The sequence below is a fragment of the Eulemur rufifrons genome, chromosome 9 (genome assembly GCF_041146395.1).
Source record: "Eulemur rufifrons isolate Redbay chromosome 9, OSU_ERuf_1, whole genome shotgun sequence".
Lineage (NCBI taxonomy): Eukaryota > Metazoa > Chordata > Mammalia > Primates > Lemuridae > Eulemur > Eulemur rufifrons.
In genome coordinates, this window is record NC_090991.1 from 39,150,771 (window position 1) to 39,175,066 (window position 24,296).

The 24,296-nt window shown below is 53.3% G+C and overlaps 2 protein-coding genes across 2 annotated transcripts; one reads left to right on the top strand and one right to left on the bottom strand.

Moving 5' to 3' along the window:
* Positions 1-122: 122 nt before the first annotated feature.
* VAT1 (vesicle amine transport 1) lies at positions 123-6,948 on the bottom strand. Its single transcript, XM_069482589.1, has 6 exons — positions 6,497-6,948; positions 3,303-3,510; positions 2,751-2,921; positions 2,567-2,656; positions 1,764-2,005; positions 123-1,644 (listed from the first exon to the last, which is right to left on the bottom strand). Exons 1-6 carry the CDS (start codon positions 6,902-6,904, stop codon positions 1,561-1,563), a joined length of 1,203 nt encoding a protein of 400 aa, XP_069338690.1. The 5' UTR covers positions 6,905-6,948; the 3' UTR covers positions 123-1,560.
* Positions 6,949-8,578: 1,630 nt separating this feature from the next.
* RND2 (Rho family GTPase 2) lies at positions 8,579-13,623 on the top strand. Its single transcript, XM_069482590.1, has 5 exons — positions 8,579-8,819; positions 9,296-9,383; positions 10,207-10,316; positions 11,065-11,199; positions 11,433-13,623. The coding sequence occupies exons 1-5, from the start codon at positions 8,718-8,720 to the stop codon at positions 11,679-11,681; spliced, it is 684 nt and encodes a 227-aa protein (XP_069338691.1). The 5' UTR covers positions 8,579-8,717; the 3' UTR covers positions 11,682-13,623.
* Positions 13,624-24,296: the final 10,673 nt, after the last annotated feature.

Below are 24,296 nucleotides of genomic sequence, written 5' to 3' on the forward strand. Positions count from 1 at the left end.
GGAAGGGAAACTTGATTTGGGCACAGAAGGAGGCTGGGGGGAGGGAAGCAGCCCTGACCGGCCAGCAGCACCGGCTTCCCCAGCTCCCCTGTCCCTCCACTCTCAGAGGCAACATCCAGGACCCAGGGTTTGGCTTTTTATTGACACAAACACAAAGGCAGCTGCGGTAATGGGGTGGGGTACACAAAAGCAAAAATCGCACTTCACAGGCCTCATTTAGACAATGAAGAGGCTGAGCCCATCCCCGCCACCTCCCATTGCAAGGGCTGGGGCAGTAACCCTCCCTAATCCCAGCTCAGCGAGCAGAGGAGTGACCCTCCGCCCACAACACCCCCATTTTGGTCCCAGTGACCCAGGTCCTGACCACCCATCTCTGCACTGCCCTGCTCCACCTCCCACCCATGTAAACAAAGTTTGGGGCTGAGTTTAAAAAGCTGCCTCCCTGCTCTGAGAAGGCAGTCGGGCCTCCCTTGACTGCAAGGGGAATGTGCTTTGATTTTTCACTTTGGTCCCAGAACAAGAAACAGACAGCATGGCCTCTCAGAGCTCTGGCTACTAAATGTCACACCTATCTGCAAGGCTGAGGAAGCTTCCCCACCTCTCTCCTCATCCACGGTAGAGACAGGACATGGCACAGACCATGAGGACGGTGGCTGCTCTTGCCCTGCCCCCAGGAGGCTAGGGGCTGGCCCCCACCCACTGGCACACACACAGATTTTTGGCAGTGTTGGGGGACTGGGGAGGAGTGAAACCCCAGCTCCACCAGAACGAGGAAGGCACTGGGGAGTACAGGGGTGGAGAAGGAGGCGGGCGACAGCCCCCCAGCCCCTGCCACACACACAAGCGCAGGTTTTCGTTGCTAAGGCACTGAGAACAAATCCAGAGAACTCAGTGAAGGGTCGTGACCTAGGGGAGCAGGTCTGATTCCTGCCCTTGCTGGAAGAGGCGGCCTTGGTTAAGAATGGCAGAAAACCTGGAGGTGGAAGAAACGCAATTGTGCTTAAGAAGTTGGGGACAGAGGACAAGGTCAGGGACTGGTCAGGCCCAGAGGTGGGCGCTGGTCGGCCCAGACTGAAGGGCCACTAGGGAGAGACAGGTACATGCTGGACTGGCACAGATTGGCCCCGTATCCTGAGCTGACATTCCGATTCTTTGGGGAGGTGGTGGGGCAGGGGCGGGGGGAAGGTGAGGCAGCGGTGGAAACACACAGAACGGGGCGGGAGGGACTGGCTGATCTTGGCACAAAAGCAGCACAGCAGGCCCGGGGAAAGGGTGGGGGCAGGAAGCAGCCGGCAACCCTCTGACCCTCCCTGTCCCCTTGGCAGGGCCCAGACATCCAAGTGGTCACTTCCCAACCTCTTCCGAGGGCAGGAAGGGGAGTGGGGGCAGCCCTGGCCAAAGAGAAAGAACAGGGCAGGGGAGCGGTCACAGCACGGAGACCTGCGGGGGAGGAGGGCACAGCACTACGATGGAGGATGAAATGCGACAGTCTGATGGTCAACAGGACGCGGCTTCCCAACTTCCCCCTTCCCAGGTCTCTAGGTTCTCCCAGCCCTTGCCCTAGTTCTCCTTCTCCGGACCAGGAACCAAGAGGACCTTGCCCACGTTCTTCTTCTCCTGCATCTGCTTCATGGCGTCAGCCACCTGGGGAGGAAGAGACATCGCTGCTCCCAGTGCCCTCCTCCTCCCAGGGACTCCTCCCCTGGGGACCCCAGCCCCCAAGGGTCCTACCCGGGCCCTCCCTGCACAGTCATCACACTCACCTTCTCGAAGGGCCAGACCGAGTCAATGTGGGGTTTGATGTGGCCCTGGTTGTACAGAGCAAGGAGGCGGGCCACCACGCCAGTGACCAGCTCCACCTCCCCGTCCAGGTAGCCCAGGTGGAAGCCACACACAGCCCGGTTGGCCTGCAGCAGCTGCAGAGCTGTCACGCTGAACTGATTCCACCACGTGCGGGCCAGGGCCATCAGGTTCCGCTTGGGGCCGGTCAGCAGGTTGGCCATCCCTGAGGGACAGGGTGACATGGCCCATGGATCCAGGTGCCAGGCACCTCCCTGTGTGTCTGAATCTATGCTCATCTGGCCCCTGTGGACCCCCTGTGATTATCCACACCAGTGCCGGGGACTGACAGTCAGGATAATTCCCAACCTGCTGGTTACCAGGCCCAAACCAACTCTGGCTGCTCAAAAATTGCTCTAACCTTTATGTGTTTATTTTTGTGTGAAATATTTTTAAAATGAAAATGCACCTTGCCCAAGAAGCCCAGGGAGGTGGCACACAAGGAAGGCAGACTGGTTGTTCAGGAATAATTGCCAAACAGGGGCACAGAGATAACACAGAATTTACTATGACTCACATGAAAAGCCAGAGAATGAATGTGTCTGGACCCAGGACGCAGCAGTCTGAATGCAACATACAGGACCACTCCGAACCCTGATCTTCCTTACAGGGCACCTGAGTCCCTTGCCCCTTCCTCATTCAGAAGCCTTACACCCCTATATCCCACCCCTTAGGCCCATCTCTGGCCCCTAACATCCTCTCTCCATCCCCAGGCCCACTAACTCACCATAGGTGATGACTTTGCCCAGGGGTTTGAGGAGGTTGTAGCCCTTCGCAGTATCTGACCCACCTAGAGGGTCCATGACGATGTCCACTCCTGTCACAGAGTAGGGGGAGCATTAGGGTCAGCATTAGGATCCACAGATCTGGAGACCCCCTCCCTGTGTCCTCCCCCGTGTCCTGCCCCCCACCTTTGGGGGAGATCTTTTTGATCTCATCCACGTAGTCGGTCGTGTGGTAGTCGATGGGGTGTGTGACCCCATTCTCCTTCAGCGCCTCGTGCTTGCTGGCCGAGGCTGTTCCGAACACTGTCACGTTCTCCACCGTACGGCACAGCTGCACAGCTGCCATGCCCACACCCCCTGCAGCAAGACACACATAAGCTGGGGATTTGGAGTCACCCGGCCACCACTCTGTTCCAGCCTCCCAAGGACCCAGCCCATCACTTCATTTTGTCTAGGCTCATTTAGGGGCCCATGTCCAATTTCCATGATTGAGAATTGGGGGAGGGTGGCTGGACAGGAGGGGGTGCTGGGTGAGGGCACGTTGCTAAGGATAGCACACCAGGCTGGACCTGGTGCCTGAATGTTACCACGGCAACTACACTGCAGAGGCCTCTGGGCGACACAGGCCAAGGCAGCCTGGTGTTGCCATGACAACAGTCCAGACAGGCTGCAGGGAAGGGGCCTGGAAGGAAATCTGGGTGGAGTAAGGAGGGGGTTCAAAGGGAGGGGACCTGTCACCTGCAGCCATGTGTACCAAGACGCTGTGGCCAGGCCGTAGGTTGCCAAAGTCAAAGAGGACCATGTAGGCTGTGATGTAATTGACCAGCAAGGCAGCGGCTTCCTCAAAGGTCATGGCCTCAGGCATCAGAAAGGTGTGGGTCGCTGGCACAGTCACCTCCTCCTGCCACATCCCCGACCGGTTCAACACCATCACCCGGTCCCCTGCCTTGAAGAATGGAAGAAGAGCATCATTCAGTCACTCATTCATTCACCCACAGGCAATCTACTGATCTTCCACTAGGTACGAGACCCTCTTCTTACAGACAAAGTGAAGTAGAAGCAGCAGCGGGAGTCACACTAATAATATCATCATCAACAACACCTCACCTTTGCTGACTGCTGACTGAGGGCCAAGCCCAACTCCAAGTGCTTTATGTATAAATGTTCAAATAATCCTTACCTCAGCTCTTTGAGGTAGATACTGTCCTTATCTCCATTGTACAGATCTCACATGTCACTATTGTGTAAGATCCCTGAACGCAAGAAGCTTACAGTTAGGGGAGCATGAAGTGTTGTTGAAGAGATCAAACTGCTTTGGTTACAAAAATGGGTTCCAGTGTTTACTACAGCGTGACCTTGGGCAAATAAAAATTATTTAACCTCTTTGAGCTCTAGTTTTCTTATGTGTAAATTAGGGCAGTTATGAGGATTAAATGGGGAAAAAAATCATTCGATGATCTTTAGCACAATGTCTGGCACACAGTAAGCACTTAGTAATGTTAGCTAATAATCATGATAACAATAGCAACAAGGAGGGGAAGTCACACGATCCAATAACTGAAGGAAGAGGGCAGCATGAGGTAGGGGCCATACCAGAGCGCAGGTAAAGCTCTCTGAGCTCTTAGGGCTGGGTGTGATCACCTCAGAAGTCCTGAGCTAGCACTGGGAACCCAGAGAACACTTTCACCCTGGGATGGTGCAGGAGAGGTGAGGGACAGGGAGAGCCACACAGTCCCCCCACAAGGAAAAGGGTTTTTCCCCCACCAGAACCTCTTTGTAGGAGGGAACGGGGGCAAAAATAACAGAAACTTTTCCTCCAGGTTAGCAAGTGGGGTCAGAGAAGGGCAGGAGGAAGTGGGGCATCTCAGGAGAAAGGAAGGCCTCTCTTCCCTCTCTGAAGAGTATGGAGATTGGGGAATGGTAATGCTTGAAGGTGCTGACTCGGGAAGGGGGAGTGGGGAAGGGAGGGATATAGACCTACATGATGGGTGCAACGCGCACTATCTGGGGAACAGACACGCCTGGAGCTCTGACTTGGGGGGAAAGGTGGTACATGGGCAACGTATGTAACTTGCAATTCTGTATCCCCCATAACAATAAGATGACATAAAATAATAATAATAAAAAAAAAAAGAGTATGGAGAGAGAGGTGTGGGTGCTGTTCCGGGACAATCCGGGTCTGTCTTGGTCCCTGCCAGGAATGATGAGAATTCTGTATATTAACGAGACTTAGGGTCTATGAGGAAGGGGGATGGGACTCCCACACATGTCCTTTTTCATGTCCTCAAACCCGCACACTCCACCCAAGAGGAGGCCTGAGGGCAGGTTGGGGTCTTTCCCTGCAAGTTCTGGCCTGACCTGAGATGAGATCTGGGGGACAGAAGTCCTTTATCTGGGACTCAGGACTAGCAGGTGCAGAAACAACCCAGAAGAGCTGGGAAGAGTGCAGTGGTCAATTGAGGTCATGGCCAGATTTGGCGCAGAACAAATCTCACTTACCCTGGCTCATGCCTAACCCTCCACCCATCACAGATCAGGGCCACAGGACCCCTCCCCAGGCCAGATATCAGGAGGGAGGGAGGCAGGACAGAGGGAAGGCCCTCCCCACAGAATCCAGGCTCTTACATCAGATTCTTGTCCCGGACAGGATATCCTGTATTTACCAGGCGGAAAGTGTGGGGAGGGGGGGTTAGGTGGGTGGCCTTCAGCAGTAACATGAACTACAACTCTCTCTCCCCCCCTAAAATTCCTCTTACCACCTTCTGAAGAGTGGGATTATTTAGATGTCAGTGAGAGGGTGGGGCCAGAGCTGAATGCAGGGAGAAGCCCTGAAGGAGGAGCTGTTTGCAACAAATCCCGCTCTGGTAACTGGGGCTGGCAGGTCCGGCTGCATCTGAGGGGCCGCTCTTGCAGGGGCCTGATTTGAAAAGAAACCCCTAAGCAAATGACTCACTGAGGCCTGATCTCTGGTCTCTCAAACAGTTGATCATTGGAACTCTCTGGTGTCCAGGGCTGTGGCCAAGATTAATGATAAATGAGAAGGAGAAACAGACCGGCAGAGCTGGGCCAACCTGCTCACAGTGCCACACCTCCCCACCCCAGTCCAAATCCCCGACAGACACCAGGGTTACTGAAATGGGGGTCCTCCTGGCTACGAAGGCAGAGCGGGGTTTCCGCCCGGATGTTCCCAAGGGCGGCCCCGGGTCGTGGCCCGATGACTGAGTCACAGGAGGAGGAGATACTGCAGTCACGGGAGACAGAGTCCAAAACAAAGATCCGTTGACCCAATCCCACCTCCCCCACCCCAAACCCAGACTGGCAGTGTAAGGCTGGTAGCGGTGGGGGACCAAGGCTCCCTCTCCTCCATGATGGGCGTGTCTCGTCTCTTTGGCCCGGCTGGGGAGGGGCCGCCTCACACCCCCGCAGACCACGGGGCTGCATGTGACTAGGGCTCTGGCACGGCCGCTGTGCCCCCGCCCATCCCTGACTACATAGCTCCTCAAGCTCCCTCAGGGAAAGGGGGCACTAACCGCCATTCACGGCCACAGACCACGATTATCCAGGGAGTGTTTGGTGGGCAGGGGTACAGGTGTGGTTTTAATGGGGGTGCAGGAGATAGGGTCATTGCGCGCATGCGCACAGGCGCCTTATTGTTTCCCCCTCCCCACCACCACCACCGCCGCCTCTTCTGGGCGGCGGCTCCCACAACTAAAAATGGTTGGGGAAGGGGCGATAATTCCATCTCCCCCACTAAATAAGTCCCGTTCTCCAGGAGCCCCAAAACAAATTCCTTTCCTACGTTCGCCATGCCCGTCCACCTAGGTCCATGCCAGCTTCTCCCGCCCTGCCACACCCCCGGCGCCCTCCCACTCGTGCCCTCTGTCCAGTGGCCTGCGCAGCCTTCCCTGCCCTGCCTGCCCTGCCCCGCTCACCTTGCGGTCATTGACTCCCTCGCCCACGGCGATCACGACGCCCGCGCCCTCCATGCCCGGAGTGACAGGCAGCGGCGGCAGCCGGTCGTACAGCCCCTGCCGGGCCATGAGGTCGGCGAAGTTGAGCCCGCAGGCCCGGACGCGCAGCGTCAGCTGGCCAGGCTCGGGGGCCGGGGGCGCCGCGGGCCGGCTCTGCAGCTTCACCTTGTCATAGCCGCCGAAGCCGGTGAGCACTAGGCTGCGCAAAGGCGGCGGCGAGGCGGCAGCCGCCCCTTCCCGGGCCGCCGGCTGCTGGGGGTCGTTCGCTGCCTCGGCCTTCGGAGGCTGCGAAGAGGCGTCTTCCCTGGCCCCTGCCTCGGCCGCCGCCTCCACGGTGGCCTCTTCGGCTGCCTCTCTCTCCGCAGACATGACTGGGACTCCCGATGTGTGAGCACAGCTGGACCGCGAGTGCGCAGCTGGGGAGGGCGGGGCGCGCGTCGGGAGGAGCCTTGGCCGCGCGCTCCAGCGGGCGGGGCGGGGCGCCGGGGCGGGGCGGGGCCTAGCGCTCAGACTTAAAGGGCCAGGGCCGCCGCTGCACTGGCCACAAGAACGCGAAAAAAGACCAGGAACGACGGGAAACAGATACTCGTAAGGACATGTTTGCGGTCATGCAGACTGTGATTTGCAAACTAAAAACTATGTTAAGGGGGCCAGGCGCGGTGGCTCACGCCTGTAATCCTAGCACTCTGGGAGGCCCAGGCGGGAGGATCGCTTGAGCTCAGGGGTTCTAGACCAGCCTGAGCAAGAGTGACACCGTCCATACAAAAACAGAAAAATTAGACGGGCGTCGTGGTGCGTGGCTGTAGTCCCAGACACTCGGGAGGCTGGGGCAGGAGCATCACTGGAGCCCAGGAGTTTGAGGTTGCTGTGGGCTGTGATGAGACCACTGCACTCCAGCAATCCTAAAACAGGCTTACATCAGATTTGGGGAGCCAGCCACCTGTGGACTGGAGCCCAGCTAAGTTGTGCCTCATGCCCTGACTCTACCTATAACCCACGCAGGGATGAGACTTCCAATCAGTGGTCTTGCAGTGGCAAACTAGGAACATGGAGACTGAGCCTTTAAAACTTTCTATCTGACTTTGGTTAATGCTTTGTGCCTCCTTTTCCCTTCTGTAAAATGGTGTTGATGCTGCGTGTTCCAGTCATCTTTACAGGGTCATTTAGGACAATACAAAATTAAACCGAATATCCTCGATATAAGGAAGCACTTTCAAAAAGTAAAAGATGGCATGCAAATGCAAAACAGTGATTTTATAATTGTTAGACTCAGAATCAAGCCTGCAATGAATTTTGGGGTTGTCTCTGGCTCCAATAGGGGTGTCACTCTGGCAGTTGTATCTTTCTCTTCCTCCCCGTTTCCGTCTCCCCAAGCATCCACCAGAGGACGCAGCTCCCCCAAAACTTTCCACCCAGCGCTTGGCTGGAGGAGCTCAGTCCACGCTTCCCCGTTAGTCCAGGCCCGCTGTTAAGTCACCACAGCCCCAGAACCAGCCGCCCGTTGCCATGGGGACGGAAAGCTATGATGTCACCCCTGCCCGGGTGCGTGTGTTGGAGTTCATCCTCGCATTTCCCCAGGACCCCCTGCCGGGACATGAGAGTGGAGGCGGGAGAAAAAACCAAAAAGACTCCCTCCTTGCCCTGCTATCTCTCGCCCCCCTGTGTTCAAGAAGTGGATGGCTGCCACCGCGCGTGTCCGCACTAGCACACCTGCGTGCACGCGTGGGCACACAGAAGGCCCTAACCTCGCGCGTGTGCCGCTCACACCCTAACCCTCAGAACTTCAGCCGAACTCCTCCCTGCCCGTATCCTCAAAGAAGTCAAATAAGCCCGGTCCGGCCCGCCCCGAACCGGCAGAGGCCCCTTAGACCACACCAGCAAGCTAAAGCCGTGCTCCGGGGCCTGGGTTCCCCCGCCTGGGTTCCCAGGGCTCCGCCCAGCTCCTCTGGGCCCCGCCCCCCGGCCGCGCGAGTGGGAGGCGGGGCCGGGGGCGCGGCCGCCGGGCTGGGGGCGGGGCGGAGGGGGGGGCCGCGGCCCCGGGCGGGGGCTCGGCGCGGGCCCGCGAGATGCCGGTGTCGGCGGCCCGAGCGGCTGCAGCTGCAGCGGCGGGGGAGGTGGCGGCAGCAGCGGCGGCGGGGCCCGGGAGGGGGCTGGCGTGGGGGGCCGGCGCGTAGCCGGGACTATGGAGGGGCAGAGCGGTCGCTGCAAGATCGTGGTGGTGGGAGACGCAGAGTGCGGCAAGACGGCGCTGCTGCAGGTGTTCGCCAAGGACGCCTACCCCGGGGTGAGGGACCCGCGTCTTGGGAGCGGGGCGCTAAGGCAGCTGGGGGTGGATGACAGGGGCCCTGGGGACGGATGGAAACGAGTGCCAGGGTAACTAGGGACAAGAGGCCGGGGCTCGGAGGGCCGGGGGGTGGCGTTGGGGGCTCTGGAAGGACTGCAGAGGATTGGGGTGGGAGGAATTAGGGAGCAGGGTGAGATGGATGGGGTTTGGGAGAACCAGAGGAGGAGCGCGGGGGGAATGTCGGAGTCCTGGGCAACGGACAGAGGAAGAACTAAGGGGCTGAAGGGACCGGGCAAAGGTCTGGGAGCCTAGCAGAGATTTCTTGGAGGCAGCAGCTCCCGGGATCTCCCCTTTGCCCAATCCCAGACCAACTTGTGTCCAGGGGCTGGGCTGGACTGGGTGTGGAAGTGAGGACGGCATTTGTCTGGGGTGAGGACTGGAGAGAGGATCTCATCTGGACCCATCTGTGTCTGCAGAGTTATGTCCCCACAGTGTTTGAGAACTACACCGCGAGCTTTGAGATCGACAAGCGCCGCATTGAGCTCAACATGTGGGACACTTCAGGTATCCAAGTCCCCTGGGGTCACCCTGACTTCCAGGGCTGCTCACCCTGACCTGTCCCTTGGTTAGACCCTTAGGTTCCAGGTCAGCCCAACTCATCCATCCAATTCTAGGAGAAAGGAAAAATCAATTTTCTTCTTAAAGCCAGGGAAACTGAGGCAGGGCTCGCTGAGCCTGACAGAAACCATATTCTGGAGGAGAAAGACTAGTATCTGAGCCTCTCAGCTGGGTTCTGCCTACCTGGGAAAATTGGGAAGGAATGGCTTTTATTTTGGAACATATTTCTTAGGACATGGGACTGGGTTTAGAAAAGACATTTAGAATTTCCTGGGTGGGGAGGTGGGCAGGGGAACCATTTCTCTACACTGTCTACACTGGACTAGAGAAATCTGAGGTCAAGTCCTCAGAGAGGTAAAGTGCTTTCCCTGCCCCTCTTCCTCCTCTCCCTCCCTCCAAAATGGGGAGAGTTTTTATTTTTATATGAGTTCCCTGGAGGGCTTTAGATGTCTGTCAAAGCCTAGAAAGCACATGCAAAATTTTGTGAGAATGTCCATGGATTTCATGAGCTTCTCAAAGGGGTCCAAAACTCAGAAAAGATTCAGAATTGCTACTTTTAGAGAAAGCCCTAGGGAAGCAGAGAGCTTTTTCCCACCCTCCCACGTCCCCTGTGCCTGCTTCCCTCCTTGGGAAACATGGATGCCATGAAGGGTATTGGTGATTGCTCCCAGCACCCCTTGACCAGGACTTCTAAGGTCACCCATTCCTTTCCAGGCCTGCCACCCATTCAGTCCTCTCATCTGTCCCTTCACTCCCTGTCTTCCCTCAGGTTCCTCTTATTATGATAATGTCCGGCCTCTGGCCTACCCTGATTCTGACGCTGTGCTCATCTGCTTCGACATTAGCCGACCAGAAACACTGGACAGTGTCCTCAAGAAGGTGGGAGCCTGGGGAAGCTGGACTGAGGGGGACCAGATCCCATGGTCCTGACACATGAGCCAGGAGAGGGGGGAGTGATGGCTGGGGCATGGCCATCAGCTGGATAGTGGGTGAAGTCTTCATCCGTCCCTAACCCTGTCCCACCCCCACCTTCCCACCTCCCACTTCTGAAAATCAGTCCCCAGAGCTGGATGCAGCACTGGGGGAGATGGGGGAGAGAAGGGAGGAGTACTCCAGGGATTCCTTATCTGCTCTTCCATCTCCTTGAGGATGGCAGCCCTAGATGGAGGGGATGGGAATGCTGATCCCCAGCTCAAGAAAGCCCTGTGGCCTCCTCTCCAGGCCCCTATTTCCATGAGAAAAGCCCCTGGTGAATGGACAGAAGTCAGCAAGGGCAGCCCCAGTTCCCAGGTGGGGGAGGGGAGGGTGGGATGGGTCTGTTTCCAGGAGAGAGTATGGGAAAGGGGAGAGGGAACGGGAAGGTTCCAGGCTCCCTCATGGCCACTGAGGGAGAAGGAAGGCCCCAACCCGTCAGCCCCACCCCATCCCTCTTCTCCCTTTCTCTCTCACCCCATCCTGCTCTGACCCAAGCCTACCACTCCCACCTCCTGCCTGACATGGGAGAGTGCAGAGGGATGCGTGGTTTCTGCGTGCTGTGAGAAGGAAGGGCATGCTGCTGGCATGGAGCAGGGGTTCACTCTGTGTCTCCCTCAACCCCTTCACAACTCTATTTTCTTCCCCCAAATAGTGGCAAGGGGAGACTCAAGAGTTTTGCCCCAATGCCAAGGTTGTGCTGGTTGGCTGTAAACTGGACATGCGGACTGACCTGGCCACACTGAGGGAGCTGTCCAAGCAGAGGCTTATCCCTGTGACACATGAGCAGGTGGGACCCTTGACCTCTAAACCAAGCCCAGCCTAGACCTTTCACCTCTACCCCTGCCAATCTCTGATTTGAAACCACCCTACCTGACTGATCCCTTGCCCTGGCCTCTAACCTCTGACCTGATCCCTTGACCACCCCCAGCTCTGACCTTCAACCCCAGCCCACAGCCTCTATTCTCCTTGCTGAGCTGCAGCCTCAGCCTCATAACTTTCTCCCATGCACTTCTCTTCCAGGGCTCTGTGCTGGCCAAGCAGGTGGGGGCTGTGTCCTACGTTGAGTGCTCCTCCCGGTCTTCTGAGCGCAGTGTCAGGGATGTTTTCCACGTGGCCACAGTGGCCTCCCTTGGCCGTGGTCATAGGCAGCTGCGCCGTACTGACTCACGTCGGGGACTGCAGCGATCTGCTCAGTTGTCAGGACGGCCAGACCGGGGGAATGAGGGCGAGATACACAAGGATCGAGCCAAGAGCTGCAACCTCATGTGAGGGGCCAGGGTGGGGGAGAACATGCGGAGGGGTGGTGAGGGGCACAGTTGTGCTCCTGCCTGCACCTTGGGCTTCCTGATCCTGGCTGGGAGGTCAGAGCAAGTAATCCTCCTGGGCAGGGGTGCTGGAGGGTAGAAGGGTGTCACCATCCCCCACATCCTCATCCCCCTCCTCTCCAGTGGAAGTTGAGGGAACTAACAGGGCAGGCATGTGGGGAATGAACTGGGATGGGGCAGGTGGGGGTTAGGGAAGCTGGAATCAAACAGTGACCTTGGTTAAATCTCCCATATGAAGGGTACCTTCCCCCCTGGCCACCAGTCCCCATATGCTGGTCCTGGATTCCTTCACTAAGGAAAGTGTCCATTCTATGATCTTCTCTCTTCCTTTCCTCTCACCTCTACAGCTGTTCTCACACATCCTAACCTCCATGCAACATGCACTAAAGTAAAAAGGAGATGCCTGTCCCCCCATCAACCCACCAGCCCTAGCTCCTCCCCTTCCCCAGTAGTCCCCAATAAAGCCCATGTCCATGGAAAACGGCTGTGGCTTTAGTTTTGTTGCTTTTTAAAAAAACCAATCTACCAATCTCTAGCAGCAGGAGGGAAAGTTAGACATCAGAGGGAACTTTCCTGTCCATGTCTACAGGTGGAGAAGAGGAAAAAGCCATGGGTTGGATCAGAAGTGTCCTTTTAGGAGCCAGAGGTGGGAGATTGAGATGTTTTGGGACTGTTCATGCCAGTTAATGAGGTGGACAATCCTCAGGCCATTTGGGGGTTCTAGAGTGGACTGATGTACAATTTCCCAGCGTTACTCAGCCCGGGGGTCCTGCTCCCCATCTCCTCCCCTGGCCTGGAGACTGCTGCTGCCCTGGAGATTGTGGGGGATAGGGAGGGCATCGAAAGCCTCTACAACACAAAAGCTGACCCTCTGCAGGGCAAAGTTTCCCAAGGGGTTAGCAGTTTGATTCTGGGGTCCCCAGAGGCAGAGGCTCTCTCCCTCCTTCCATCCTGAGCTCTGTGATGATTTTCAGGGAGCATCGCTGTGAGTTTAGGGTCACCCCTACCCATCCCTTAGAGAAGGAAAGTTGGTGGAGGGGAGGGCCAGAACGCTTGTTGTCAGGAAGGACAGTGCTAGTCTGTTTTCTCGGGAGTCGGATTTCAGATTGTCCTGTATTCCCTCCCTGGCTCTGGTCCCACTGGCCTCTTTTCGGTGACATTCTCCCCCAGGAACCATCCCTGGCCCTCCCCTCCCCCAGCCCCAGCCAGTTCTCCCAGACACACTCTAGGAGAGACCTCACCGTCCTGTCTGCTGGGATCCCACCCTAATTTACAGCCCATCCCCCCCTCATTCATGCAGCAAATAGGTACTGAGCACCAACTGTGCACCACACACCTGCTTGGGAACCTGCAAGGACCAGTGTCTGAGCTTCTGGGGGCCAGCCCAGTGGGGAAGAGAGGTACCCTAGGCATGAGGGTGCCCGGGCTAAAGGATGTTTGCACACGTATGGGGTGCTGTGGGAGCTCCTTGCAGCCTGGGGAGCCAGTCCTCTGAGTCAGCTCCTGAGGGTCGAGGAGGAGTTTGCCAGGCAGGGAAAGGGTAGGAAAGGCAGTCTGGGCAGAGGGCACAGCATGTGGACACGCGTGGAGATGAGAAGGAGCATGGTACTGTGGGGGCTCCCGAGGGCAAGGAGCAGACAGAGCAGGGAAGGTACACCGAGGCTGCTGCAGGGCCCACGCAGGAACCAGGACTTCACTCTGAGGAGTGAGGAGCCACCAAGGATTTCAAGCAGAGAATGAAGTGATCGCATTTGTTTTTGGATAGATGGTTATCTGTTTTAGGTATGGGGGGGGACTGAGGGATTTGACCCTGAGATGTGCCATTTAGAATAGCTTCTCCTTTCCCCATGCCAGGCCTCAGTCTTGAGAGGGAGGGAAATCCCATGTCTTCCCTGGTGCGCGCGCGCGCGCACGCGCGCGCACACACACACACACACACACACACACACACGCACGCAGGACTCCTGTCCTGGTCTGTCTCAGCCAATCTCAAGGACTCTAGGATAACTTCAAGGGCACTTGAAACTATCTAAGTGCCCTTGGATAACCACCCCCTCAAACTGAGACCTGGTTAGGGACTGACTCTGACACCCTCCTCAAGGACCCCAGTCCTGGGCTGAGGTGCAGGAGAGGGCTGGGGCTCCTGGGCCCAGCCAGGTGGATGTCATCTGTCTCGGAGGATTGACCCTTCCCTCACAGGGACCTGCCATAAAAATTGACTTGGGATTTTTGGCCGGGTGGCTTGTCTTTTCCACTTTGGACTTGTCTATACAAAGCAGGTTCAAGCCTGCAGCCACCAAAGTGTGGAGTGTTTGTGGCCCTCTCTTTTAGTCTCCCTCTCCTGCCATGTGTGCTCAGGGAATGCAAACGAATTTCAATATCTGCCGAAAGCAAACTTAATTATGAAGATAAATCAGCTGGAGGAACCCCCCAAAGTTTAATACATTTCCAGTACCACTGGGAACAGATTTTGGTCCCCTCTGCAGATCCGGGCTGCCCTGCGTTTTATTTCCAGGGGAGGAGGCTGTGCCTCTGGGCTGAGGAGCTCATGGGTGGGAGGAGGGAATGAGGCAGATCCTCAAAGGCCCCTGCAGGCTGGAGGGAGGGGACTTACTCCCGCCCCCACCCCAGATGCAGGAGTCAGACCCAGCTTCCTCCTCTGCAGCTGTTTCCCCCACAAATTAGACACTCGTTTGGGAAACAATGTAGCCTCGTTAATCATTTAATGAAATAAACAACTAATCACGCTGTGATGCTGCCAGTGTTTCTTAACCTAGGCAATCAGCCTGCCCCTGGGAGGGAGGGGCTGGGGGACAGAGGGGGACTCAGTCTAACCCCTGAAACACTTGAGCTGTGAGTGGTCCCCAGCTCTCCCAGGAGGGACTGTCATGGAAAGAGCTTAAGGTTTGGAGGCAGAAGTCTGAGGGCCTGGGCCCAGCCCTGCTGCCTCCTCTCTGGGGAACCTTTGGCGAGTCCCAGCATCTTTCTGAACCTCGGTTTTCATACCTAGAAAAGGGGGCTGATCACCATGTCTACTTCATGGTGTCTTTACGAGGCTGATGTCAACGTTCATTCCTTACAACCAAGACAGACAGGCGTGAGTGCTTCTAAGCTGGGTCTGAGGGAATCAGGAAAGGGGGTATTTTGTGCCTGGATTGGGAGGTTGGAGGAAGGGGGAGGTGGCTGTGTCTTGTTCCTGCATGATTCTGGGGGCTGGGGAGAGCTTTGGTGACTCCTCCAAAGGTTGAGGTCCCTTGGTTTCCATTTTTCTGAACTCCTCTTGTTACTTTTTCTAGTCTGTGGGTGAAGACCCCAGGTTTCCATAGTGACCACCCCAGATATAGTCAGACTTGTCCTGCAGGCTGAGGAAGGTGGGGAAGGGCTCATGTCCCTGAGGTGCCCAGTAAGGCAGGAATCCCGGTACAGTTCTATCCCCAAATCCACAGTCGCTTACCCAAGAATGGGTTCAGCTCTTTGTTCTTGGAGTTTCTTCTACGCAGGGTAACTCCTCTCCTACCTCCCTCCTTCCAACTGGTTCCCAGATCTCCCTCCATCTCTAATGAACCCCTTACTTGCTCTCCTTAAGGCTGCGGGTGAGGGTCAGAGAGAGGGGACACTCCAGGTCAGGAGGGGTGGGGTGATTCCCAAGCAGCCAACCCTCAGCAGCCAGGGAGACAAGAGAGCCATGTACATAAGTGCCCCTCCCCCCCAAGAAAATGCCTCTGCTGTTGACTCCCAAATAACAGATGTCTGTCTGCATATTAATGAGATTGGACGAATAATTGGTGAGTTTTTCATTCAGTGTCAGAATGAACCCAGAGGCCTTATGTTCATGCACACAGACACCCACTCACCCTGACTCTCCCCTTCCCCCAGCGCACAATGGAACAGACACAGACACACAGACGCTGGCAGGCTTCACCCGCAAAGGGGAGGGGCAGATGGGTCCTTCGAGAAGGAGGGAGACCCCCAGGGTCTGGATTTGTCAGTTTTCTCTCTTGATCACTGCCTCCCCACTCCCCCAGGTGCGAAAGTGTGCATGTGAGATTTTCCCACTCTGCAGAAGGGGCCCAGAGGCAGGTGGGGGTCAGAGGGAGGAGAGGGTGCTGGGGGGAGGCAGTTCCTGCCTTGAGCAGCTTCCTTCAGGGAGGTTGTGCCTCACTTGGGCCTGGAATCAGTGGCCCCTCACCCTGCGTAAGACTCCGTGCTGAGTGCAAGGTGGGAGGATGGAGGATTCGGGGCAGGCAGCTGCCATCTGCCAGCTGAGTGCTCTTGCACAAGTTCCTCAACTTCTCTGAGCCTCATTCTTTGTCTGTGGTATGAAATGAGATACAGTGTGCCATGTGCGTCTTAGTGCCTGGTTTGTAATAGGCCCCAACACATATTTGCTGTCTCCCCCAACCTATCCCTAAAACACACCAAGACAGTTCTCAAATTGCTCTCCTCCCCTGCCAGACCCACCTTTGTTAGGGCAGGGGTTAATTAGAAGTTTAGTAATTACCCTATCTGCCTGGAAACTGAGAGGAAAAGATACAGATAGGGGCAGGAATAGAGATTAGGTAGACAGACACAGGAGACAGAATGATGGAAACTAAGGCCCGGAACAGGAGAGAGACCACAGAGATGGAAACACAGGAGGGGAAAGGGGAGTGAGAAAGTATTGAAGGGAAATGAAGTGAGCCCTGGAATGAGAGTCTAGCATCTAGAGTTTATTTATTTTTATATTTTTGAGACAGGGTCTTGCTCAGTCACCCAGGCTGGAAGGCAGTGACAGGATCTATCACAGCTCACTGTAATCTCAAAATCTGGGGCTCAGCCTCCCCAGTAGCTGTGACTCCAGGCCTCAAGAGATCCTCCTGCCACTGCCACTTAAAGTGCTGGGATTACAGCCATGAACCACCGTGCCTGGCCTAGAATCCAGACTTGAGATTCTAGAAGCCCCAGTTCTGCATGAGCTCCCCACTGACTTTAGCAAGCCTCACTCCCTCTTAGCACCTCAGTCCCCTCCTCTGTAGGGTGAGGGAGTGGTTTGCTCTCTAAGATCCCTTCACATTGTGTGAGAACAATGGTCCCAGTGGCCTGGGGGGACACAGGGGAGGGGAGGCGGCTGCCCACCCCTCAGCACTATTGCCCAGCGGTCACTTGTGCTCTGTCTCCTCTCTCCTTTGGTAAATGGATCTGCTGCGCCAGCAAACAACTGTCCATTGTGTCCTAATGAGGGACGAGCAAGGAAAACCAATCACTTATGATGCAAATGAGCCGACGGCTGCAGCCTCCTCGCTTTCACTGAGTCCTTCTCTTTTGCCCAGAGCCCGGTGCTGCCCCACTTGGGCCTTTTTCCCTAGCCCCAGTTCCCATCTGGCCCTGGAGGAGGAGTGAGGAGGGCCAGACCGGCCTTCCCATTGTCACTCATTGCCACTCCCTGCAAGGAGCCCCAACCCTCAGAGCCTCAGAGCTGGGCCCAGCTCCTCTTCCCCTCGCAAAGTGGCTCAGCTTTTGTTTCTTTAAAAAAGTCGAGTGAAATTCACATGACGTACAATTAACCATTTTAAGATCTACAATTCAGTGGCCTTTTAGTGCATTCACAATGTTTTGCATCAACCATCTCTTGGGACTCAGGTTTTACACTCCTCTGCCCATTGCATATCCCACAGCCTTCGTGGGACAGGGAAGCTGTGGAGGCCTCAGCAAGAGTGGAGGATAACGGAGGCTGGCGTACGCTGGAAAAAAGCCCAGAGCTGGCCAGGGGTGAGGAGGATAATCCCCAACACGCTTTAGGATGATGCTAGGAGAGAAGGATTGGATTTTGGTGGGAGGGAGAAATCGCTGCCTTGGCCAGCACAGCACTGGGACCACATCTGTAGGAAATGGCCTCTTGAATTTCTAATAGGGATTTTTTTTCTCTTAAATTCTCTGGCATTTGGTTAGAAACCAGAGGTGGCTCATGCACAGACCTTGGTTTCCAAGCGTTTGGAGTCTCTGTGGGCTTGAGGATGGCCCCTTCTGCAGGCTTCTCACCTTCGTGGCTGCAGAGGTCCCTGAGACAGACCCGGAAGCCCTTTGCCTCCCGGAAAGACCTCCTGTCACCAGGCTCTAGGAACAGGGTTTCCAAGGGAAGATTTTCTACCTACTTTGTACTAGTATATTCCAGAGTCCTACAGCCTAACAGCTGGGAAGACCCTCCTAAATTGTAACTTTTCTCTTGCTAATATACATTACCATTTAGTTTTATGTGGTTTTCAAGAGAAGATGCTTACCTGTGTGTCTGTGTTACCTTTGGATCCACCCTCTCTGTTTCCCCTCATCTAGGACATGTGGCAATGCTTCAGAGAAAACCCTTCTGGAATTAATCAGTGACAACTGCTGCACCATTGCAGAGAAAAAATTTCACAGAGTCACAAACTTTCTTTTACCTTCCCCAGCAACTATATCCCTACTCAACTGGAGTCCACACATGTCCTCTCCCGGACAACAGAATGAGGGCATTTCCATCTCTGGCCTGATGAATAGGGACTCCTGAGCTGGTTAGTTCCACGTCTGACACCAACTCACTCAGTAACCTTTGACAAGGCCCTGGACCTCAGTTTTATCACCTGTAAAGTGGGGTTAGCAATCTTTCCCCTAGTGAAGAGGGAGCAATAATAGCTGTGCTAGTGTTTAGAACTTGCAAGGAGATCATGATGAATATCATAATTATTTCCCCAGTGGTGGCAGCTGCAGTCTGTCTGCCTAGACTGTCCAGCCTGGGGAAGACCTTGCTGATGGATAGGGGAAACTGACTTTCTGTCTGAGTGGGTGTTGGTCTAATTAATCACAAAAGGATAGTAGGCTTCATGATAGGCAAGAGAATCAAGGGTTTAGAAGAGTAAGAGTGATTCCTGGACACTTAGATCCCTTGTTTTTTAGGTAAATCAAGATACTAAAAAATGGGTCGGAGGGATTGAAAGGAATTAGCACTCCCGGTGGCATAATATGGCTTTTTCCAAAGTTCTTGAGGGTGGGGCCATGAGTTGGAGAAATCCTTCAATACACTGAGTCCACTCATTCATCCTTTACCTTATTCATTTAGCAAATTCTCATTGGGTGCCTAATAAGATATCTGCCAGGTACAGAGCTGGATAATAGCAACTATCAAATGATACTAATCTTCACCATAAGGGATTATAAGAGCCTTCTAGTCAAACAGAGAAGCTAGAATATGCACATGAATAACTTATTGTCATAAACAAAGGAAAACTTCCGGGGTATTCTAAATGGGGAGAGATTTTGGCCTGGAAAACCTGGGGAAGGCTCTGAGGAGGGAGGCAGGATTTGGGCCTGAGGCGATGACAGATCAGAACAGCCCAGTAGAAGATGCGGTATGGGCAAAATCCAAGGGGCCCCATATTTGGTGGCCAGGGTGCCTGTAAGGGAGCAGCTAGTGAGGCACTAGAGAGGTCGGGTTTGGGCTAAGGAAGACTGAGTGGAGGAAAGGGTCAGAGAAATGTATTCTTAGAAGACTCTCCCATGTCTACTCCTCTCTCTGGATCAGGTGCTCCTTCTTCCAATTCTAGCAGCTGGGGGTTCTCACCTGGGCTTTCTGAAATCTCCTGGCTTCTTTTTCACCTGGCCAAACCCACTCAAGCTCCATGGCCCAGTTGAGATGCCTCCACCAAATGTACCCCCACAGTAGACAGAGCCTGGTCCCACTATGCAGCCCCCAAAGAGCTTCTGAACCAGAATTCTGCAAGGGTTTTCTGTGGCTTTGTCACCTCACCCATTAAATAGTAAGCAATTTGAAGGTTAGACATGGATCTTTCAGTCTTCCTTCCACAACTACACCTCCCCACCCCCATGCACAGGTTACCACAGAACTGGAAGGAAGAAGTATCCCCTCCATCACTAGTCTGATTGTTATTCGCTGCCTCTCAGGACTGGTTCCCAGCATGATGCACTGGAAAGGGCAAGGGCTTCAGCCTCACACAGACCTTTGTTTGAATCCGGACACTGCCCCTTCCTTTTGTTGTGTGACCTTGGGCAAGTCCCTTGATTTCACCATGCTTCATTTTCCTCATTTGTACGTGGGGAACAGTGCATGGCACTTAGCAGGAATGTGGCAAATGATAGCCATTAATGATGATTATTGTTGTCACTCCTGAAAGCTGGTAAGATCAGATGGTCCGTAGAAGCCAGGGCTGGGTTTCCATTTTCCTTCCCTTTTAATTTAGTTGTCTTCTCCTCCCATCTGCCTCCTCCCTTTTGTCCTCCTGGGGTCTTTCCTGTCACCAGTCTATGGGTCTGCCTGCCTCTCTCCCTCCTGGGCTGTTGCTGACTCTCGCTGAGTGTGGGCTGTCTGTGCCTTGTGCAAAATCAGTCAATAAAGATAAATTACAAAATCATTTGTTTTATTTGTTCTTGTTACCTTGAGGGCTGTCTGAAATTGCCTTTCTTTTGAAAGCCACATTTGCATATCTCTATGCTGGAGTCAAAGGCTGCAGCTGTGGTTTCACTGCAATTTAAATATTAATAAAACCCCCTAAACCTCTAGCTGATTTTTTAAAGCAGCCTGGTCCTTCTCTTCCTAGGCTGCTAATATAATTTAATCTTTGTCTTTTGCTTTGTATAGTAGTCCCCCCTTATCCGTTAGGGATATGTTCCAAGACCCCCAGTGGATGCCTGAACTCTACATATACTATGTTTTTTCCTATACATACATACCTATGATAAAGTAAATTTTTAACTTTTAAATTAAATAGATTGGGCAAAGAGATTAACAATAACAATAAAACCAAACGATTATAACAATACCCAGAATGGTGTGTAATTTAAAACTTATGAATTGTTTATTTCTGGAATTTTCCATTTAATATTTTCAGACCAAGATTGACCTCTGGTAACCAAAAATGTGGAAAGCAAAACTATGGATACAGAGAGGGGACTACTGTCTTTCCTTAAGGAGCCTTTCTGGAGTTAACCAAAGCCACCTGCTGCAACTTTGTAGATAAGAACCAGCCCACAAACCTTATTATCCTTAACAGGCCCAAAATTCACTGCTCCTGGAGATAAAATAGACCATAGGTAACATTTTCTACCGATTAGCAGCCCCTTACACTAAGGCAGTGGTTCTGAAACTTGAGCCTGTTGCAGAATCACAGGTTGCTGGCCCCCATCCCCAGAGTTTCTGATTCAGTAGGGCTGGGTGAGGCCCCGGAATCTGCATGTCTAACAAATCCCTAGGTGATGCTACTGCCCTCTCACGCCCCCCTCAGGGGACCATGCTTTGAGAACCTCTGTACTCAACTGCATGTTAAACTGCCAAGTATCATTTTGGGTCCTTGAAACTAGGTCTCCAAAGTTTCCCAGCCACTGTAGCACAGTGGTGCTGGTGGGGACAGGATAGTCTCCTCAGATCTTGATTCCTTCCAACCCCTCAAACCATTGCTTAGATTTTCCTGGTCATCCTTTCAGAATCAGCTACCTCTTATCTCCCCAATCCCGCTCTCCACAGGAGCTGTTTCCGCTTCTTAATTTCCTATTTGCCCAGGTTAGTTTCTTTAATTTTCTCCCTGTTATGGGCAGATTTACAGGTTGTTCGAGGAAGCTAGGCGTCACTGAAGTACAGTGAAGGGCCTCTGGCTCAGCCATTGTCCAGCCGTTGATAAGCGGAGCTCCCACATTCCCCAGGCAGCAGGCCGGTGTGTGTGTGTGTGTGTGTGTCTCTCTCTCTCTCTCTCTCTCTCTCTCGTTTCCTTGGCTAGATCTGCAGTTTTCCCTCACCCTGCCACTCTCTCTGTGCCGTCTGCTTCTGGGGCTGACCTTATCTGCTCCTCCCAGCCTTCACAGGATACATTCTGGGCAGCTTGGCTCCTTCCGTTCCAACTATCCCAACACTGATTCCTTTTTTTTTTCTCCTGCATGTTTTTCAGCCGATACTTTGTTGATGATTTTGGTTGCATTTTTTAGGAGAGAGATATCTGCTCAAGCTCTTCTCTAGGCCCCCTCCCTGTGCCTGCATAATCCTTCTCCTCCTACCTTTCCAGCGTCTTTGCAGATGTTCCTTTTGCAAAATGAGATAAGAGTAATACAGGAACTAGTTGCCAAGTGCTGCTTTGCCCAGAGACGGGTAGAGGTTGTGGGGTGGAAAAGTGGGAGGACATCTTAAAATCAGAGGTCAAAGGAACAAGTACATTTACTCTATCATCAGAGAGGACTCTTAAACCGGGGAAGGCATCTTGAGGCCAGGGCCAGAACTTGACTTCTGGAAAAGGTTATGCAGAGCTCGAGAGGTAAATCTTTGTTGGGAGACCTTGGGAGACAATTACAGAAAACCTAATGTGTTTTAGTTATCTGTTTTCACCCAACATTCCTGAAAAGGCAGGCTGTACTAGATAGATGTTGCTTTTTCTATTAACCTATCAGTGATGGGGACAGCAGGCCAAGTCCTGGCTCACCCCCAGGGCCCAGTAAGCCATGACTGGTCACTGGAAATGAGACACTGTGGGACTGAAGACGGGGCTGACAGCACTTCTGCTTCCTTCCCACTTGTCTTTACCGCTAGCTCTGAGACCCATCAACTCTGGCAGGTAAACAGGGAGCTGGCATGGGCCCTGGAGAGGTCAAGCTCTAGGTGATGCTGAACTGCAAGGCTTTGACAACTGAAAGATACACAATTATAAGCTAGGAGGCTGGAAAGAAGTGGAAACAGTAGCCATGATCCAACCCCACAAGACCCTCTGCCTGACTGAGGCTGCTTTTACTGTCTTCCACCACAGCCCACAGAGGAAGAGTGCTGGTTCCCCTCACAATCCACTCCTCTCCCAAAATTCCCTTAAGTTTGAACTGTTGCCTTCTGTCCTGGGGTCAGTGACTGATGCAGGTAGAAAGGTGATGATGGGGTGGAAAGGTGGGTTCAGATCTCCACGCACTCATTTACTAGCTGTGCAAAGTCTGACCAAAATCTTACAAACAAGGAACTTGAGCCTCAGTTCTCATTTTTCAAATGAGGTAACAAATACCCACAGCATAGGGCTGTGCTGAAGTCAGAGATAAAATGTAATGGCAGTTAGCTCCATTTTCTCTACTTTCCCCCCCACCACCTCCAAAATAGCAATACTGCATCGTGTGATGACTTCATTCTCTTTGCCTAGGGAGGATTCCAATCTCTAAACAGTGTGAGGACCAGGAAATAATGGTACAGAATGTCATCTGTGTATTAAGCATGTTAAATAGGAGTGGTAGGCAGAATTCTAAAGATGTCCTGCCTCGACTGCTGTCTCCTGGCTATTCAATCCAACACTAATCTATGTACTGCTATGAAGGATATTTGCAGCTCTAATTAAGGCAATGGACCTTAAGATAGCGAGATCACCCTGAACTGCCTGCTTGGTGTCATCTAATCACTTGAGCCCCTAAAAACAGAGAAATGTCTTTGGCAGGAGTTGGAAAGATGTAGCAGTCAGAGGGATTCAGTGTGAGAAAAACTTGACCAGCCATGGCTGGCTCTGAAGATGGAGGTAGGGGGCCAGGAGCTAGGAATATGGGCAGTCTCTAGAAGCTGAGAGTGACCCTTGGCCAACAGCCAGCAAGGAAACAGGGATCTCAGTCCTACAACTGCAAGGAACAATTCGGCCAACACCCTCAATAGATTCATCCCCAGAGCCTCTAGAAAAGAACACAGCCCTGCCAACCCCTTGATTTTGGCTTCATGAAACCTGAAACAAAGATACCAGTTGAGTCACCTCAGACTTCTGACCCACGGACTGTGAAATAATAAACAGATATTGTTGTAAGCCACTAAATTTGTGACAATTTGTTACGGCAGCAATAGGAAATACAAAAGGTATTTAAGCTGCTTCAATAACCCTAGGAGACAGATACTATTATTACCCCCATTTTTCAGATGAGGAGGCTAAAGCACAGTGAAGAGGTTCAGAGAAAGTCTGCTGGTACAAGTCTCAAGAGCAGTTGTTCTTGGTGGAAGTGTTTGCTACCAAGTTTATTTGCAGTGTTAACAGCACAACATTTACAAAACATATTTTGTACAATCAAGTCTGTACTGCCCTTACACACTGGGGGGTGGGGAAGACCTAGTCCTTCCAACAGCTATAAACAGTCCTGGAAAATGAGTTTATGAAAAACACTTTCTCTTCCTTCAGCAAGCAAAATTATTCATGAAGCTGTACGGTTCAGCAACAGGGAGCAAAGGGAAAAAAATTACCTCAAAGAAAGCAACAGCTCCTTTCCTGGTGGGATCAGTCATTTTATAGACATGAAATATTCATACCAGAGATCTTATATTTTAAGAGGAATGGGTTATATACCAGAGCTACAACAATAAACATTTTATTTATTACTAATGGGGAATTTAGAAGACTCTCTCTGCACACCAGTGCTTGAATATATTCTGCTGTTTCAGAGTACGTTTTTTAGACATCCAGCAACTATAGCCCAGACTTTTGGAGATCTCTTCTAATTAACCTCAAGTTTCATGTTCACACCCACTACCTGCCTCTGATTTTTCTCCCTAGTGCTCCACTCCAACATTTGAGAGTTGCCCAAGGACTGTTGTAAGTCACATAAC

Bases quoted from the DNA above. Each gene is read 5' to 3' on its own strand.
- VAT1 (XM_069482589.1), bottom strand. From the start codon at position 6,904: ATGTCTGCGGAGAGAGAGGCAGCCGAAGAGGCCACCGTGGAGGCGGCG. The intron at 3,511-6,496 runs GTGAGCGGGGCA...CCATTCTTCAAG, and splicing joins AGGGAGTCAATGACCGCAAG to GCAGGGGACCGGGTGATGGT. The intron at 2,006-2,566 runs GTGAGTTAGTGG...CCTGTCCCTCAG, and splicing joins GGGCAAAGTCATCACCTATG to GGATGGCCAACCTGCTGACC.
- RND2 (XM_069482590.1), top strand. From the start codon at position 8,718: ATGGAGGGGCAGAGCGGTCGCTGCAAGATCGTGGTGGTGGGAGACGCA. The intron at 10,317-11,064 runs GTGGGAGCCTGG...TCCCCCAAATAG, and splicing joins TGGACAGTGTCCTCAAGAAG to TGGCAAGGGGAGACTCAAGA. The intron at 11,200-11,432 runs GTGGGACCCTTG...CTTCTCTTCCAG, and splicing joins TCCCTGTGACACATGAGCAG to GGCTCTGTGCTGGCCAAGCA.